The following is a 17,650-nucleotide window of genomic DNA, read 5'->3' as shown; positions in this document are numbered from 1 at the left end:
CTCATTTGTACATATAAATGTAGGCCTTCTGCCACCAGGAGCAAAACCATTGGTGGATCTGCTGCTCCCCACCCTCCGGGGAAAATGCCAATTATTCCCTTCCGCAGTTTGGGTATTTATCATCTCTGATGGGATGTAGCATTACCCTCTTCATACACGTTTGAAATTCCCAAGCTTTCTCAAGGTTTAAAAGGTGGCCACAATCTGAGCTCATAATAATATAATAATAATAATAATAATCCTTGCATTTGATATAGCGCTTTTCATGTCGGGAGGACGTCCCAAAGCGCTTCACAGAACACACTGTAAAGTGAATTGACTGTATATTTGTGGGCGAACGCGGCAGCCAATGTCCCACAAACAGTCGTAGATTGAAAATGACCAATTTATTATTGTTTTGGGTTTTGGAGGATTATTATTAGGCTCTGTGTGGAGTAAGGAAACTTGCCCAAGGTTTCGCCCTCTGCCTGGAATTGAACTCAGGTCTCTCGCTTGCAAAGCGAGTGCTCTAACCACTGAGCTACAGGACTCCCTCAATACCCTCTTCAGACTCATGAGTCTGAAGAGGGTATTGAGACTTCTTTCCAACAAGACTGATTGAAGTCTATTTGGAAATATCTGAATCGGTATTTTGCATTCAGACCCAACTGTTTGTTTTAAATCTATAGTAGCGTTTCGGCAGAGGACAATTTGGATAATGAGTGTCCCTCTGGACGTGTGTAATGCCATTCTGTTTGTTGTGTTGCATGCTTGCCTGAAGGCAAGTGTTGACAGCTGGAAGGGAAGCAATGGTATGTTGTATTGTTTGTTTGGGGCTCATGACTGGATGTATAAATAATTTGGGTGGCTATATATGTTCAGTGGGTCCATATTCCCTTTGTGTCTAATAGTGCCTGCCTCCTTTCCCCTGCCAAGCTGGGAGTAAGTAGAGGAGTGAGGGGAGAGTGGGTGTATATCTCACACTTAAAGAGTGAGGTGTTTTGATGAGAAGAGGCATGGTACAAAGCACAAGTATCAACAATTAAGCTGGGCACCAAGCTTTGAGCAACCAATCTATTGAGCGGTGGTGGTCTTGTGTGAGGAGAATTCTCTGGATATGCAGAAATAGTTACTACTTTTTCTGCTAGAAACAGGATCACAACAAAGACTTAACAGAGTACTCTTTGGGGAGACCACTGCAGCTGCCTTTGTGGATCAGCATGCCAAAGTCTACATGAGGCCATTATTTGGCACAACAGAGAACAAAAAGTTTAACTTTCCTCCACCCCCCCCAGGGCAGTGAGTCATACAAGGTACAATTTCACTGACAGCCCTCTGCTATCTCATCCAAATGACAATTTTTCATGTGTGAGTCTTGACGAGGTGGGGGCATGATCAGTTGTCTGGCATACGAGTGAATTCTAGCAGACAATTCATCCATGGCGGACATTACATTGAGCCTTGCTCAACTTTGCGAATAGGGTCACAGGACAAGGATCAGGAGCAAAGACCCGGGGAGGAATGCTTTCTTCTTCTTTCTGTTCCAGAATCTCGAGCGCTATTGTGCTTGCACTGTTGTCCTCGATGAGATGAGCTCATTTGACGGAGACCAGGGATAGAACCTAACACCTTCATCATCTGTATGGCTCACTATATTGCTGCTCAACTATTGAATCATCTAGCGCACGGTGCCTTGAAGGAACCTCTAAAGTTCTAGGGATTGGGGATAGCTTGGCAAACGCTCTCGATCGTTTTCTCGTTTCCTGGTTGTGGAAATTGCTGAATGTATTTCCTCCCTTTTGGAAAGTGAGAAGAGTTGAGGGGAGGCCAGAAAAACAGTTCATTTCTGGCCATAATGGCTTTTATTTCCCACTAAGTTGCGCCAATTAAAAAATCACCTCATTGTTTGCCATGCAGGGAAGTTTGAAAGTCCCATAAAAAGGGAGTTTTTTCACTTTCCAGTCTGACTGACTGCACGCTAATTGAGTGTGAGCGTTGAGTGCTCAAAGCCCACAGAAAGAGGCAATTCAGACAGTTATTGCGCACAGAAAACCTGCCACCCAAGTAGTGTTTGACAGCAAGTGGCAGAAGCTTTCTGTCAGATTCTAGGACCAGTAAAAATGGTCTGACAGAAAGTCAGAATCTGACAAAGTGTGTGGAATCCTTCAAATCTGTTCCTGACTTCAGAAACATGCTAGACTTTGGTTTCACACCTGGTTCTGTCAAGGTTCATGTTAACTGGCTTAGTGAATATCTCCATTCCCACAGGAGTAGGTTCAGTAGGTAACATCCTGCGAAGTCCAGATATTTGAGCAGTGATTGGAACACAACAGGCTCACTCTGAGAGCTCTCAATCCTGCCTGATAGCTGAACGGAGCTTAAAAACAAACTCAACCAGACTGACTCATTGTGTTAGAGAACAACACGGGTTTGACCTCACTCCCTCCCTCTTTCTCTTCCCTCCCTCTTTCTCTTCCCTCCCCACTGTGACAATCCCTCACCCTGAGAAAAAAACATTCTTCAATACGGGTGAACAGGGGATCGTGGGCCTGGGAGATTCTAGGACACAGACACGTTAGCCTTTCCCCTCGCAACCGACAGAATGCAGTCAGTTCACTTTACATGGTGTTCTGTGAAGGGCTTTGAGATGTCTCGAAGACATGATAAGGCGCTTTATCCAATGCAAGGATTGTAATACTTTCAGATATTCTGTGAGTCACACAAGGAGTACAATGTTGTGGGATGTTCCTTATTTAGATCATGCTACTGCTAAAAGCAACAGTTGAGTGTTGGCTCCTCTGCTTCTCACACAGCCTCCTCCAGGTCTCACTGCAGCTCTTCACCACTAACTACTGTTGAAAGAGCCTCTTTGTCATCCATCACCCACAACAAAGTTCCTTTGTCCTTGAACTAAGGGCAGTGACATTGAGTCCATCTTTCAATACAGCAGCTTCAACTAGTTCTTCGACCAATGTCTCCATCACCAGTTCAGGCTTGATTTAAACAAAACTAGAGATGATGTAGCATGCAATAGCATTGCAAGAACCAGGAAAGGGGAAGGATTCATGACGCTGGATAGTTCAAAGTGCTCCAAAAGGGATAGGCATACTTTCTGGTGGGCTTTGCCGGGATATAAGAGTTCCTGGACACTAACCCACGCGATATAAATGCAAGTTGTTGTTGGATATTCACTCACGGATACGGAGGAGAATGCTAAGGGTGACAGGCACAATAGCACTTGTCAGCCATTGCTTTTTGAGAATTGATCTTCAAATTTAGAATATTATAATAATAATCCTTGCATTTTGATATAGCGCCTTAGAGAGACATCCAAAAGCGCTACACAGAATACACTGTGAAGTGAATTGACTGTATATTTTGTGGGCAAAATCAAATAATCTCTGTGGAAAGGTACCAAGTCAGTTTTTAACTAGAACCACCATTTCTGCACTTAATGTTTCAAAGCCATGCCAGTAACGCCAGTCTTTTTTGTTCCAATTATCCTCCAGATTAATGAAATAATGAAGAATAATGCTGACTTGGTGCATGGGTTTGACTGGCTTGTAGCATCAGAGCTGCAATAGGATAGTGATAGGGAAACAGAGTGAAGTCTCAGCTTAGTGATGAGACATGCAAGGCAGGGAGGTGAAGCTCCAGACCACTCTGCTTAGTCACAGTAACACACACTTTCTGTAACACTGATAGATATGAATGGCATATCTGAACATATCAGTATTGATAGTCCATCCCAATTAAATCAGCTCTTTTTCTGCAGCTCGGAGGACGACAGTAGCTAAGTTACACCATATGGGAGGCTAATATTCTAGAAGCTGCTGACGTTAATGGTTAAATTACTGTTTCCAATTAGCGTACAGTGATTTTGTTGCAGTGGAATGCTATAGAATTTCTCCTAATGAGTTGTGTAACCATTGAGCTCAGGGACACACTTGCTACTCAGTTAGAAACTGGCTTGCTACCTTTTGACGTAGATTGAAATGGAAAGAAAATATTTAGTAGAAGTACTTAAAATATCTGAATAGTATGGCGGAGGCACTGGTGCTGCATATTCATTGATAAACGCACATTGATTCACGTTAAATCGCATTATTTTTCCACGGAGCAATAGGAATTTCTTATCGAATCCCAGGTTAAGGGAAGGGAGGGCCAAGGCTCGTAGTCTTAAGATTGCTGCCGGGTTTTGGAGGTGAGAGAGAATGAGATTAATTGAAATGTAATGCCTAGGAGATGCAAAGCACATTTTTTTAAAAAAAGATTGTGGATTGTAGGGGAGACTGTGGATGGCACCGTTTCCTTACTCGGCGAGAGCCAACAACCATAACTTGACCTTATACAGTGCCCTTCACACAGGGTAGCGTCGCAGAGTGCTCCAGTTGTGCCACCAGAGAGAATCATTGAGCAAGTAAGCTTCAGTGGCTTTGGAAACCAAAAGGGCAAGTGGCCCATTGCAACTAACTACAGTCTAACGCCTCTCTAGCACCTCTCGTGGGCAGGGTATTAGAAAAACATTTGTCTGGTTATCTTCCAACTTTTCTGGCCTACGTTTATTTTATGACACTATTGTGTGCTGCTTCTCTTCTCTTTTTTTTCCTCCAAATACTTTGCCCCACACGGACTTCTTTTCCTCTTCCCTTTATTATCCCTTTATTGAAATCTAAATTCATCGCACTGTCTCTTACTTAACATTCTTTCCCAGGCCCTCCAGCTTGTGAAACTGCCCAGTCCTTTCTTCCTCATTCAATCTCAAGGCTTTTAAAACCCAGGCTTGGCGTCACTTAACCACTTGCTTATTTGTGCGTTACTCTTTACCGCCTCGGTGGTGTACTGCAATTGAGCCTTGGCCCTTCACCTAAATCCTCAATAATAAAAGATTAAGAGCAGCTCAGAGTAGGTCACCTACTGCTCTCCCGTCTGGGAAATAACTTGGGAGACTTCAAGGGGGTGAAGAACGAATGGCAGTGGAAAATAAAAGTAATTTAAAAGGGGCGAGAGTAAAAAAATAAAGTAACCTGCTCTGCTGTAAGGCTTTATTTCAGTCAAGTTCCTGGAATTTGGATTAGTCGTAACCTAATGGCCACAGTTGTATCAGAGAACATTAAGACTGGAAAGTGCGGTTTTTCACAACTGCAAAGGATCCTTTAAACTTTGAGTTTGGTTTATTGCCAAAATAAATTGTGGTCTGCCAGTATCAATAGTAGTTATGTACCTCTGTTGAGCATAACCTGGTATTACAGTATAAATGCCAAGAAAGTACATCATTTCAGACAATTGACACCCATCGATGACTGTGACAGTTCGATATGCAATGTGTTGATTGGCATGTTGGTTTTGTATGGCACATTTCTCCCTTTTGAACACTGGGTTGATTCAGTTGACTGCAATAACATCCTGACCTATTCTAACTCAGATCATGTTCATTGACGTTGGAGTGGCAGAGGTACAGTACGTGCCTGTAACTGTCATCAATCAAACTGGTGTGATCTATCTCGGTTTGCATTGCCATGTCACATTGTTCCTTTAAACAAAATACCGAATGCAGTATGCACTGCAAACATTTATTTTGCAATCTTTTTTTGTCTGAGCTATTTCAGACCTATTCACTTCTAATTCTTATGCTTCCAGTTACTGCATGAAACAACATCACATCCATGGTATATGGCAGACAAAAATACAATGAATTATGCACTACTGTATGGTACTTAGTCATTCACTTGATGGCTGTCGGACATCGTTGCACACAAATTGCTTCCTGCGTTCGGCCACAAAACACACAGTCACTGCACTTTACATTATGTCCTGTGAAGCGCTTTGAGACATCCTTCCGACGTGATAAGGGGCTATACCAACGAAAGGATTATTATTATTATGGCATTGTGCAGGTGAGTCACTTCCAGGTGGATCTCTTACAATTCTGCCCTAAATCGTAGCGTCAACTGAAGTTGGAAAGATTGCTAATTTACCATTTGACAAATTCCACGTACAAACCCGTGCCCTGCAAAACCTGTGGGGCTATGTAATATAATAATAATAATCCTTGCATTTGATATGGTGCCTTATCACGTCTTTGACACGTTTCAATGTGCTTCACAGGATACACTGTAAAGTGAATTGACTGTGTGTTTTGGGTACCCAAGGCATTAATGTCCAGTTATTTGCAAACGATTTTGACAAGCGATCAGTGGGTTTCAGGAGCACTGGGGCATGTGTGGAGAGTGCTGTAGATAAATTTCTGCTCAGTGAGCGTGGGTCAGAGGAAGCTGCTTTCTCACTGCATGCATCGTAAATCTGTCTTAAAGAAATAAAATAACCAAAATGTATCTGAAACGATTTAATGCACATTGAAATTTTGGGGGAGAGATTGAAACTGATTGCTGAGAGCTCTGCTAAACAGAATGAAAATGCTAGCCTGTTATCAGAATTTACAAGTTTTAAATATTTTAACACCGAATTAAAACCTGGGAGCCTCAGATCCGCTCTTCCCACAAGCGATCTGCGATCTGGCCTGTTATTGGCTTCCACCTCACTTAATCTCCCCAGGAAACGCCCTGCAAGTACATTTTGTGAAACAATCGCTTTTCCAATCTCTCCATCTCCTCTCCGCCACCCCAGGCCAGCTGAACAAATCCTGACTAATGTTCTCTCCTTCTCTCAAAGTGTAAAATGTCTGGCCTCTGATGTATTGTCGGAGGTGAACGGCTCTGGACTCTGCCACCAGGGACGGTGTGGTTGGCCTCAGTGTGGCCTGGACTGGGAAAGGGGAAATCAGACAGTGCCTTCCAGTGCTTGTATTGTTTCTCCAGTCGCTGCTGCTGCTGCTGTTGCTTTGTTACTATCAATCAGCTGCTGTCATTCTCCCCCCCACACCCCCCCACATGCTATTTCTAAACAGGGTAATGTTTCTGTAGTGCTGCTATACCTTACATCCTTCACGTTATGTCTGCAAGGGATAAATGCTGAATCAGAATCAGTCGCACAGATTAAGGAGGGCATAAATCACCCAGGACTCTTGTTCTTAATCCTCATTGAGAGTGTCCCCGGGAATGTCAGTGTGTGCGTGTCAGGTGAGGACAGAACTGGCTTGGCTCCTTTCACAGTCGAAGAGCCTGCCAGCACTCAAGGTCAAGGCTAGTGTAGGAACAACAGCTAGTTGGGTAAGGTATCACAGGGCCAACTGTCGAACTTGAGCACAGAGGGTGAAAAATAAATGTCTATGAATAGCGGTTATACAATGAATCAGAAGGTCTGGATTTAAAAAAATCATCTCAGTTGACATTCCAGTGCAGTGCTGGGGATGTATTGCGTTGCTGTCAGAGGTGCTGACCTTCCGGTGAGATGTTAAACTGAGATCCTGACTCCTCGATCAGGTGGAAGTTTGATTCCGCTGCACTGCTTAATGCTTAACAAAGAGAGTTTCTCCCAGGGTTCCTGCGAACAAATCATGCAAAATAAAAATCAATTGCTCACTTCATGGCTGTCTTTCAGGGCATTGCTTTATGCAGAATTAGCTGCTGCGTTCCCTTAAAAAATATACAATCAGTACTCTCTGAAGTCATTCCTCTAAAGCACTTGGAGACGTTGTCTTGATGTGAAAGGCACAATATCAGATGCAAGGATTATTATTAGTTTCTGCTCCTCTTTGTACTGAGGTGATAAGTTCATCTGTCACAGGATTTGGCAAGTTCCGATGGTAATACAGAGACTTTACTGTTAGTTCAAATGTATGTACCCTGAAATCCTGTGATATGTGAGTGCTTTGTTTGGTAGTGAGCTCTGGGGGAGGGGAAGAGGGTACAGAGAATTTGTGATTGTAACTATGAGAATGAATGATGTCACTATTAGCAAACTAAAAAGAAATTCCCATTGCTGATAAGGAGTGAGACACGCCTGATAATAAGCTACTCATTGCTTTAATTTAGTTCCTGCTTCTATGATAAAGTGCACATAGATTAAAGTTCCACAGAGTTAGATTGATGTACAAGTTAACCATTGCCAATGCAAATAAGATGGATAAAAGAGCATATTGTTGAGATTACTGCTGCTGAGATCTGAAATGGAACGCAACATCACACCATATTGGAGTTATTTGACATTTGGATTACTTTTGACATTTGCTCTTCGAGTCGCCCTGATTTCAAATCTACCTTCTGGTGTTTTTCAAGTTATCAAATATGTTATTGATGTACATCAAACTTTAGACGCCCGATTCTAAATAACTCCACTGTGAACGTCGAAATCCACAGACCCATAGTGAACGTGTTTAGTTTGATATCAAAATGAAACCGGAATACTGTTGATCTGAAATAAAAACAACAACATAATGCTTTCAACAACAATAGGTCAATGGAAAGAGAAAATAGTTTTACCATTTCTGGTACCAACAACAGCAACCATTTACCTGTTGTGCCTTTCACTTCGAGGGGATCTCTCAAAGCACTTCACATAACTGACTGGGATATGGCCTAATATCCCATTGTACTGTACTGTACTGTCCCGCACCAGGCTTCGGGACCACATCACTCCTACCCTCGCTCGCCTCCACTGGCTCCCCATCCCCCAGAGGATTGATTTCAAGATCCTCATCCTCACCTACAAGGCCATTCACGGCCTTGCTCCCTCCTACCTCTCCAACCTACTATCCCCCTACCTACCTGCCCGTACCCTCCGTTCCTCTGGCTCCGGTCTGCTCCACGTCCCCCGCCCCAACCGCCCTACTATCGGTGGTCGGGCCTTCAGCCTCTCAGCCCCCAGGCTCTGGAACTCCATCCCCCAGTGCCTTCGCCGCTTCCTCCCTTTCCTCCTTCAAGGCCGGTCTCAAAACCTTTCTCTTTGACCGTGCCTTCAGCTCCCCTCTCGACTCTCTTCCCCTCCTCGCTCCCTCCCTTCCCTCCCCTCACCCTGACCATTTCCCCCCTCCTCGCTCCCTCCCTTCCCTCCCCTCACCCTGACCATTTCCCCCCTGCTCGGGTCATGACCAAACTGTGCAGCGCCTTGGGACGTCCTCCTGACGTGAAAGGCGCTCTATAAATGGAATCTTGTTGTTGTTGTTGTATGGAGGAGGTCAAGACTGTAATTAGGAAGAATCCCAATTAATTTGAGAAATAGATGTCGATTTGAAATCGTGGCAAGAGCCTGTGAAGGACTTAAGCAAGAACTAAATGTCTTCCATGAGGAGACGGATTTCACATTGGGGTCTTAAACGCAACGTTTGCAAACAGAGGCTCTTGCCAGAGGCCGATGGTGCCTTGTGCCAACCCACAGGAACTCTGCTCCGGTTTAACCGACATCCAGTGAACAGCTCCGACTCCCGTCAGGATACACTATACGCAAACCTGTTAGCAAATATCCTGTTTTATTTCCTCTGTGTATTGATTTCTGACTGTGTCTGTGCATTTTTGTCTGTTGCACGTCTTTGCAAAGTCCCCTGTTTGAAGCGGAGAGGAGGGGGTGTGGGTGACAAGTTTTTAAGTTCAAATCCATTTTGACTGGGGCTTTTTTTTTGGGTGTGGTTTCTATTTCGGCTGTCATTTTGTGTATTTTTGTGTTCTGTCTGGTTTACGATGTGATTGATGTGGTAACAGTATTCTATAGTATGCCACTGCCCCCTCAGGCCTTTCCGACAGATTTGTGATGCTGGGATTATGGGCGGTGTGTTTCTGTGCAGTTCATCGTGAGAGAATGATTTGAATTCATTTCTGTGGCTGTTTCACAATGTTAACATTTATCTCAGAGTAGTTGTTTGAATGTTTCCACCCCCAAAACTATTAAAGGATTGTAATTGTTCAAATGCAAGGAAATATTGTCATCATCATTATCATCATCATCAGGGAACTTGATTTAGACAAACTTAACAGCAGTATTGGGTTAATTGTGGCTTGAAATTCCACCTCACATCAGCCTCGAAGATCATTTTGTCTTAAAATGTAAGATCTTGCAGAAATGGGGGAGAGAGAATTTTACATTCAGCCTCAACTTTCAACAACTACAGAAAGCTTGTTTCCAAATAAAGACGGAATTGAACAATTGAACATTATTCTAGACCATCTTATGTTTTAAGGCAAAATGGTCTTACAGGCTGAGACTAGCTGGAATTTGGGGCCCTTTGAAGCCACGTAGAATGCACTTGGCCGTGTTTGACATAGTGCACGTGAGCAAATGGCATCATATTCCCCCTGGGGTCACTGCTGCAATGTGAATGGTTGCCTCTCGGATGCTACCCTCCGTGAGTGGGGGGGCTACATAAATGCAAGTTGTTGTGGTTGTCTCAAACGGACGAGAGCAGAACTCGACAAGAAGTTACTGTTGTATTTGCAGCATCTTTTAGTATCTTGATTCCCTGGCGGTGAAGAACTCATACCGACCGGATGGAACTGTAGACTTTTTTCCACAATGAGATAAAGTTAGTGATATTTCTCTAAGGCAATAGAGTCACTGTGTAAATGCGAGTAGTTATGGAACATTGATATTCAGCCCTTATATCTGGGTTTGGCAAGTGGCCCTGAACTGAAGGAATGTTATCGCTTTACTTATGGGATTTCCCCGGAAAATACCCTGGATTCTCCAGCCCCTGCTCAGAGTGTGAGGCACGGCCCTATAGCACAGCCTGAGTTCCCCTGCCACGCTGACAGACCGTATAGTACATGGACGTGTGACTTTGACAGATTATTGACATGGTTGCTGGTACAGTGTGTTCCCCACGATGTGTACATGTAATGCTCTGGGGCTGGGAGGGGTCAGGGTAGACTTGCTGTAGCCGTAACTCCTCCAGACCCCTCAGAGAATTGTTACGTGAACCTTTCTGGTGTCTGCATATTTCCAGCATCGCACCCAGTGACCCACCTTAGTTCAGGTTGGAGCACGAGGAACTACAGTGGAGTCCTGTAGCTCAGTAGTTAGAGCACTCGCTTTGCAAGTGAGAGACCTGAGTTCAATTCCAGGCAGAGGGCGAAACCTTGGGCAAGTTTCCTTACTCCACACAGAGCCTAATAATCCCTCCAAAACCCCCCAAAATAATAAATTGGTCATTTTCAATCTACGACTGTTTGTGGGACATTGCTGTGCGCAATTGGCTGCCGCGTTCGCCCACAAATATACAGTCAATTCACTTTACAGTGTGTTCTGTGAAGCGCTTTGGGACGTCCTCCCGACGTGAAAAGCGCTATATCAAAAGCAAGGATTATTATTATTATTACAGGAAGGAAACCCCAATGGCACTCGTTTTGTCTCGGAAACCACGGCAAATGGTTTCATGATCGCCCAGCCCACAATAGCTAAACATTTAGACACGTAAACTTGTTGGGATTCCAGACCAAACTCCTTGACCTCAAAACATGGGGTTGGGGCGGGGGGAGAATTTGGTATTTGTTAGCTCAGGGGATTAAGGGATACGGGGCGAGGGCAGGTAATTGGAGTTGAGGTACAGATCATACGTGATCTTATAGAATGGTGGAACAGGCTCGAGGGGCTGAATGGCCTCCTCCTATTCCTATGATTTCTGTGTTTCTAGAGTACGAGAGAGTCAATTAAATGCTTCACCTCTCAGTTTTAGCCAGAACTCAATTCCATCAGTTCGTCTCTTTCCCTTTCGTGGCCCGTTTGGGATTAAACGATCTGTCGGAGGCAGAACTCCGTCGACCAGTCCTGGCACCAGGCCAAGCAAGCGCAGGCCGTGCCAAACAGCAACCATGCCTCAGGGTCAGAGCCCGTTTCCTTTCGCCTTTAGAAAATCCAAGGTCCCCAGAGACTGAAAAACAACTGTGTGATTATATAAAAAAAACTTGCATTTTTGTGGTTTTATTGTAGAAACTGTGGTCTAGAATAGCACCGTGACACAATAAACTCTGTTATAAACATTTCTCTGAGTGCTGGCTGACGTTCTATGAATGGTGCAAATCTCAATTAGATGAGCCTGTGTTTAGAACTATTATTTTGCTGATCCTATATCAATCAGATCAGTTGTTTGACAATGTATTGTCCCGAAAGCTATTGTGACTTTTGTTTGACGTATTAAAATTTCTTGCTTAAAAACGAGGAAAACAGGGCTATCATGAACACGATTGAAAGGACATATTTTTACTGTACTTTTATACTGAAATAAATGTCAATCAGGTAACTTAGAAAAAGCCGGTTTTCAAAGGCATTTTTTGTTTCAATCCGATCTATAATCCTGTGCTTTTTCGAAACTTGATCGAAAGCAATTTGTGAACATTTTTGCGTAAGCTACGCACTGAATGCCAGTAGCTGAAAAGTCCTTGCCTGAAATCCACACATAGAGCCGTAGCAGCAGGCTTCACTGTGGACACTCTGATTTGTTTTCCTGCTCCCCAGTTCAGGGGCACAGAGACCAACGGTAGGGCCCAACTACTATCCCAGTCAAGAACAAGTGAGTGAGTGAACCATTCAAATCTTTAAGTTGTGCCGTAGGTATCCTGCGGCAGTCAAGCTTGTTAAACTTCCGATTCTCGTATTTGTCTCTTTTAGGAAAGAATCATAGAACGTCTCAAAGAGCAACGGGAAAGAGATGATCGTGAAAGAGTGGAAGAGATTGAGTCGTATAAAAAAGAAAACAAGGACATGAAAGAGAAGATTAATACTTTGCAGTCAGAACTAGCAGAAAAAGAGGTTAGTGTTTTTTAAAAAAAACAAATTATGTTCATCGTGTAAGAATCCAAATCATGACTTTATTTCAGTTATGTTAACAATTATACATTTAAATAGCTGCAACAGGTTAATTAAACATTACAAGATCAACGGATAATGTGCTAGAAAGATGTCAGTTGGAAGCATTATTACCTCTGAGTCCAAAGGTTGTGGATTCCCGTCCCATGTTGAGACTTGAGCTCATAATCTAGGCTGGTACTCCACTGCAATGCTGGAAGTGATGTCCTTTGGATGAGATGTTAAAAACCAAGATCCTGACTTCCCTACCAGTGTCCAAGCCAAGAATATCCCAAACATCCACTCTCCCTCTTTCTCTCCCTCCCTCGCTCATTCGTTTCATGGCTGTTTATGGGACATTGCTGTGTGCAAATTGTTTTTCACTTTCACCTAAAACATGCGCAGCCCCTACCCTTCACTGAAAATCCTGTCAAGGACTTTGACACATTCTCCCAGCGTGAAAGGTGCTGTATCAAATGTAGATCAATATACAAACACTATTATTTGTCATGTTCATGAATTTCCCACGTGGGGCGAAACCTTAGGCAAGTTTCCTTACTCCAATCACCTCTGTTTGCCTAGGAACCCAGTTGTTAGTTGATTGATGGATCGCTTTCCACGGGTTATAATCCCTCAACAAAAATGGGGTCACTCAATCCACGACTGTTTGTGGGACGCTGCTGTGCGCAATTGGCCGCTGTGTTTCGTCCACAAAATATACAGTCAATTCACTTTACAGTATATCCTGTGAAGCGCCTTGAGACGTCTCAAAGACGTGATAAAGCACTGTATCAAATGCAAGGTTTATTATTCTATTATAATAGAACATACAAATATTATCCAATATTCCTTGCATTAATGACGGTTTGTTTCCTTTCAGTCTAGTTTGATTGACTTGAAAGAACACGCGTCCTCTTTGGCTTCCTCAGGCTTAAAAAAAGATTCAAAGTTAAAGTCTCTAGAAATGGTCATTGACCAAAAGAAGGAGGAATGTAGTAAGTTGGAAGCACAACTGAAGAAGGTAAGTGTTGGGTCAAAAAGAGTTTGCTTGTCCTGCGTAATATTTACAGGCAATCGTGTAAATCTTTTGCTAAATGATTTCCTAAGAGTTTTAAAATTGAATGATCCAGGATGGGGGCAGGTGTCTTAACTCTCAATTCTCATTCCCTGAAGTGCATCACATCAGATGCGTGGATCACATATCGACATAGTCCTGCTGTTTAGCGTAGCTAAAATGTTTACTTGTACTTTTTGTACTTCACCTATAGACATGATTCTCTGCTGTGTCCCAGCACTAGTGTCTTGGGCTGCTTTAGATTGAGTTCTTCCTTTTTCCTCTTCAATTTAATTCCATCAAAATCCTGGTGCCTTTCCATCAGTGAAGTATTGGATTGTTACCCAGCCTCAAGTGATCTTTCAAGGACACAAGCTCTTCTGATGGACATTTTATGCTACTTTAATGTCTTCAGGTCAGGAAAGACCGTTCCCATTGTACTGTCCATCCCTTTGGAATTCCACTGGCTTCTTGGAGCTGCGACAGAAGCCAGTTAACAACCTCAAATGAGTGTTTTTTACCTGGAGCTTCACTTCTGTGCAGCTAATAAATGGAAATAAATGTCCTTTCACTTGAATGAGAACAAATTGTGAGATTGTGAGTCTCCCTGGTGATAACCTCAAAGCCAGCAGAGCACAGGTGTACACAGAGGAGGAGGGTGGGGAGNAAAAAACTGTGTGTGGAATTAGTTAGGTTCCAATCTTAGGCAACTGCCAAAGTTTCTTCCGTAATTGAAAAGGAAAAGGCACCTTTTCTCCTATCGAAAAGAATAGTTCTCCAAGCATAGAGCACTGGTTATTTTATGGATACTGTACTTTATGGATGTGGCCACAGATAAACGTGAATGCTTCGGGACTCCAAGACGTCAAACTTTATGTCAGACACTTTATGACTTGGCTGAAACATTTGCAGACATGTCAAAGATTCATAACAATTAACAGTTTGCTGCTTGCTGGAATCCAAACCGATAGTTATCAAAACAGCCAAAGTACAAAGAGGTTTTGTAAAGCAGCCACTGAAACGTGAATTTCCTCATAAACATTTTGGCCAACAATCATTTATTTCCAAATTGAGACAAACACTAAATGCACGTGAAACTTTTCCCAATTTCTCTAAAAGGAACATTGGAAAGCTGCATAGTTTTTACCTTTGGAATATGAATCATTTGGTGCTGATTTTCAGTGAAGTGATAATTATCTCAAAAAAACTTAAAATAATGTGATAATAAGCATTCCATTGGCCTTGTGATTTCTACTGGCTCTCTGTGTGATGTAACTTGGTTTATTTTGGCTGAAAGTCACACAGGCTGAATCCAAATGTCTGATGTTTGATGTTTTAATATTCTAGGTTTTCTATTAGGTTGAGAAATAGACGCCTGTAAAGCAAAGCTTTATCTGAAAAAGGAAAGTGATTTATATTATGTGTTTTTCTCAATTAAACTTGCCTGAAACTGTTTGGTACAAAAAAGGCTTCCTTAGGACGCAAGGAAACCCTTGTTAAATGGGACGTCTATCACAGTGATGCTGGCTTTCGTGATGCTGAAAACTTTANTTTTCTTGATTAAAATCCTTAAATAGCTTTACAGATTTGTGTTTTTTTATAATTCGTTATTATGTGCTACTTTTCCTTGGAAGCGAATCATGTGGAGCACATGATCTGTGAGATTGTTAGACTTCTTTCAATGTATCTGTCACCACATACCCTGTAGGCCATGTATTTTCCAAGATAGAAAGTAAGAAACAGTCTTCATAATTAATTGTTAAGAGTGTGATTGAAGCAGTTTCCTAGTTTTTTGTTAAAAAAATTGTACTTAAAAGTTGTTTCAAAATATATCATTTATACTAAACCTTATCAGCAGTTATTTTAATTAATTTAACCCAGCCTGTTCTGTCCCCATTATTCACATTTGTTCTTGTGAATTTTTAACAGAATGTGGAGACTCGAAATTTATAAAAATTGCAGTTATTTCATTCGCTGCATGTCTAAGTTTTGAATTCTGGACATTGAAATCTAATGAAAGTGCAACTTTTCAGAAATCCGTTTAAATCCTGATCTGAGGTTTTGCAAACGCAAAGATGGGGAGTACATAATACCCAGTGTACTAACGTAGTAATGTGTTTTTAAATTTTAAAACAACAGCATTACTAGCAGTGGTATTTTATTCCTTAAGAGTATTTATTGCATTGTTTGGTTTTTGTGAGTTGTGCAAAGGAAAGTTCAATCTGTGCCCAAATATTATGCTGCACTTTGGGAGTGGTGGCATACCACAAACCTCCTCATACCAGCTCCCACAGTGTGGTATAATGCTGCCTTTGTTGGCCTGACTGCACCCATAGTAACCCTAGCGAGGCTGTCTCCGACAGGAGAACTTGCATTGTTTTTTCCTCTGTTTTCTGTCATTTCCTTGATTCTATGGCATGCACTTTCTTGCTCAATGTTTACATCAAAACTGATGGTTCAGCCCGATCTTCTCCGTCATGAGAGGAATGAATGGCAGTGCAGGTGGCAGCACTAATGCTAGTCAGGGCCAGCGTGTTTGAAAGTGGACGCACAGTTTTCTTATCAGCCTTCCCCGATCTCCATAGCAATGTGAGCAGCCAGTGTAATTCATAGCTCCCACTCGCACTGCTATGTACTGTACCAACAAGGCCAATAAAACCAAGGCTTAACTACTCAACCTAATGCCTTAAAGTGAAAGTCACAGTTCAACATTATCGAGCTGTTTTCCTTAGAAATTCCAAATTGTGCGTTGAAACACCTCATGTGAACGTTGCCTGAGGGAGTTCAAAGCAACGTTGGTACCAGTTCTGCCACAAACCACGTTTGGGCAGAAAAAGACAGGAATCTGGACGGGATGGTAGAGTGATGTGATATTGCCATCGAGTGGCGGATGTTGTAACATTTGCCACCCACGGTGCTGGTTGTGAAAAACCCGAGCTTTCATTTTCTGATTAAAATTGTCACTAAATAAGTTTCATTATTACCACAAATTGTCACGGCTATCGATGAGAATAGTAACTGGGTTCTGTTTTATCTCACGCAGAAAATGGTCCAACGTATCCTGTGTACATGGTACATTCATATTGTTTGATGAGCTATATTGTAATTAAATAACAGGAACCTTCTATTGGCGAAGCCCACCCCCCCCCCCCCCCTTTAATCCCATAGAGGAGCTTCAGAATTCACCATCTGAATTAAATGAATGAATGCTTTATAAGAGCAATAAATATAAATGTGTAAAGGAAATGGTATATTAATGAAGAATTTCAAAGTTAATCAGATTAAAGGCATTGAACATTCAATCGTCTGTCCTGCCAAGATTACATTTCCTTTTAAAAAAAAGTTGTTAAATAACTTCAACGTTGTACTAAAAAGAACAAGACTTAAAATTTTAATATTGTGAATTAATCGAACTTATCTTAACAACCAACTTTGAAGCTGTTTCTGATTAATTATAGTCCAGCGTAAACTAGCAGTGCTTTCGTGATTCATCACTTGAGCAGAACACTAAATGTATCATCAGCAGTGGGAAGCTTGCTTTATTTCATGGGCTATTTAATTTGAAAAAAAAGTAAAGTAACACAAACCCCAAAATTCTTACTCTAGCTATTCTTTTTAGCAGCCAAAAACAACATTTATGTTTCCTTAGTGCCTCTCACTTTCACATCGGAATGTTTGGAAACTTAAATTTCTGCTTTTAAAAAGACGTTCTTCTGTGTAAATTCGTTGGATTTGTTGAGCTAATGCTGTTTTCCTGAATCTTTCCTTCTTCCTGTCTGTGCTTCACTTCTTCCCAACTTTGCAATGTAGCAAGCTGAACAGTTGTTCAATCAGATGTACACACCAGTAAGTGGTTCTAAAATGCCCTCTGTAACATATGAAAGCATGAGGACCCATTGACCTGACATTGTGCTTCTATCTAAGTGCACCTCTGCAAACATTTCA

At 42.2% G+C, this 17,650-nt stretch overlaps 1 protein-coding gene across 2 annotated transcripts in view; it reads left to right on the top strand.

Annotated features, from left to right (window-relative positions):
• LOC103176771 (ERC protein 2) overlaps positions 1-17,650 on the top strand; it is a 299,917-nt gene that overhangs the window by 121,340 nt on the left and 160,927 nt on the right. The window contains exons 9-11 of one of the 2 annotated variants that reach the window (XM_042339596.1): positions 12,475-12,615; positions 13,532-13,672; positions 17,516-17,551. In XM_042339596.1, the coding sequence (XP_042195530.1) occupies positions 12,475-12,615; positions 13,532-13,672; positions 17,516-17,551 (318 nt within the window). The remainder of the gene's footprint in view (positions 1-12,474; positions 12,616-13,531; positions 13,673-17,515; positions 17,552-17,650) is intronic. The other variant, XM_007890526.2, reaches the window with a different exon arrangement.

Source organism: Callorhinchus milii, unplaced genomic scaffold (genome assembly GCF_018977255.1).
Source record: "Callorhinchus milii isolate IMCB2004 unplaced genomic scaffold, IMCB_Cmil_1.0 Scaffold12, whole genome shotgun sequence".
Lineage (NCBI taxonomy): Eukaryota > Metazoa > Chordata > Chondrichthyes > Chimaeriformes > Callorhinchidae > Callorhinchus > Callorhinchus milii.
This window is presented reverse-complemented; position numbering and strand designations above follow the sequence as displayed.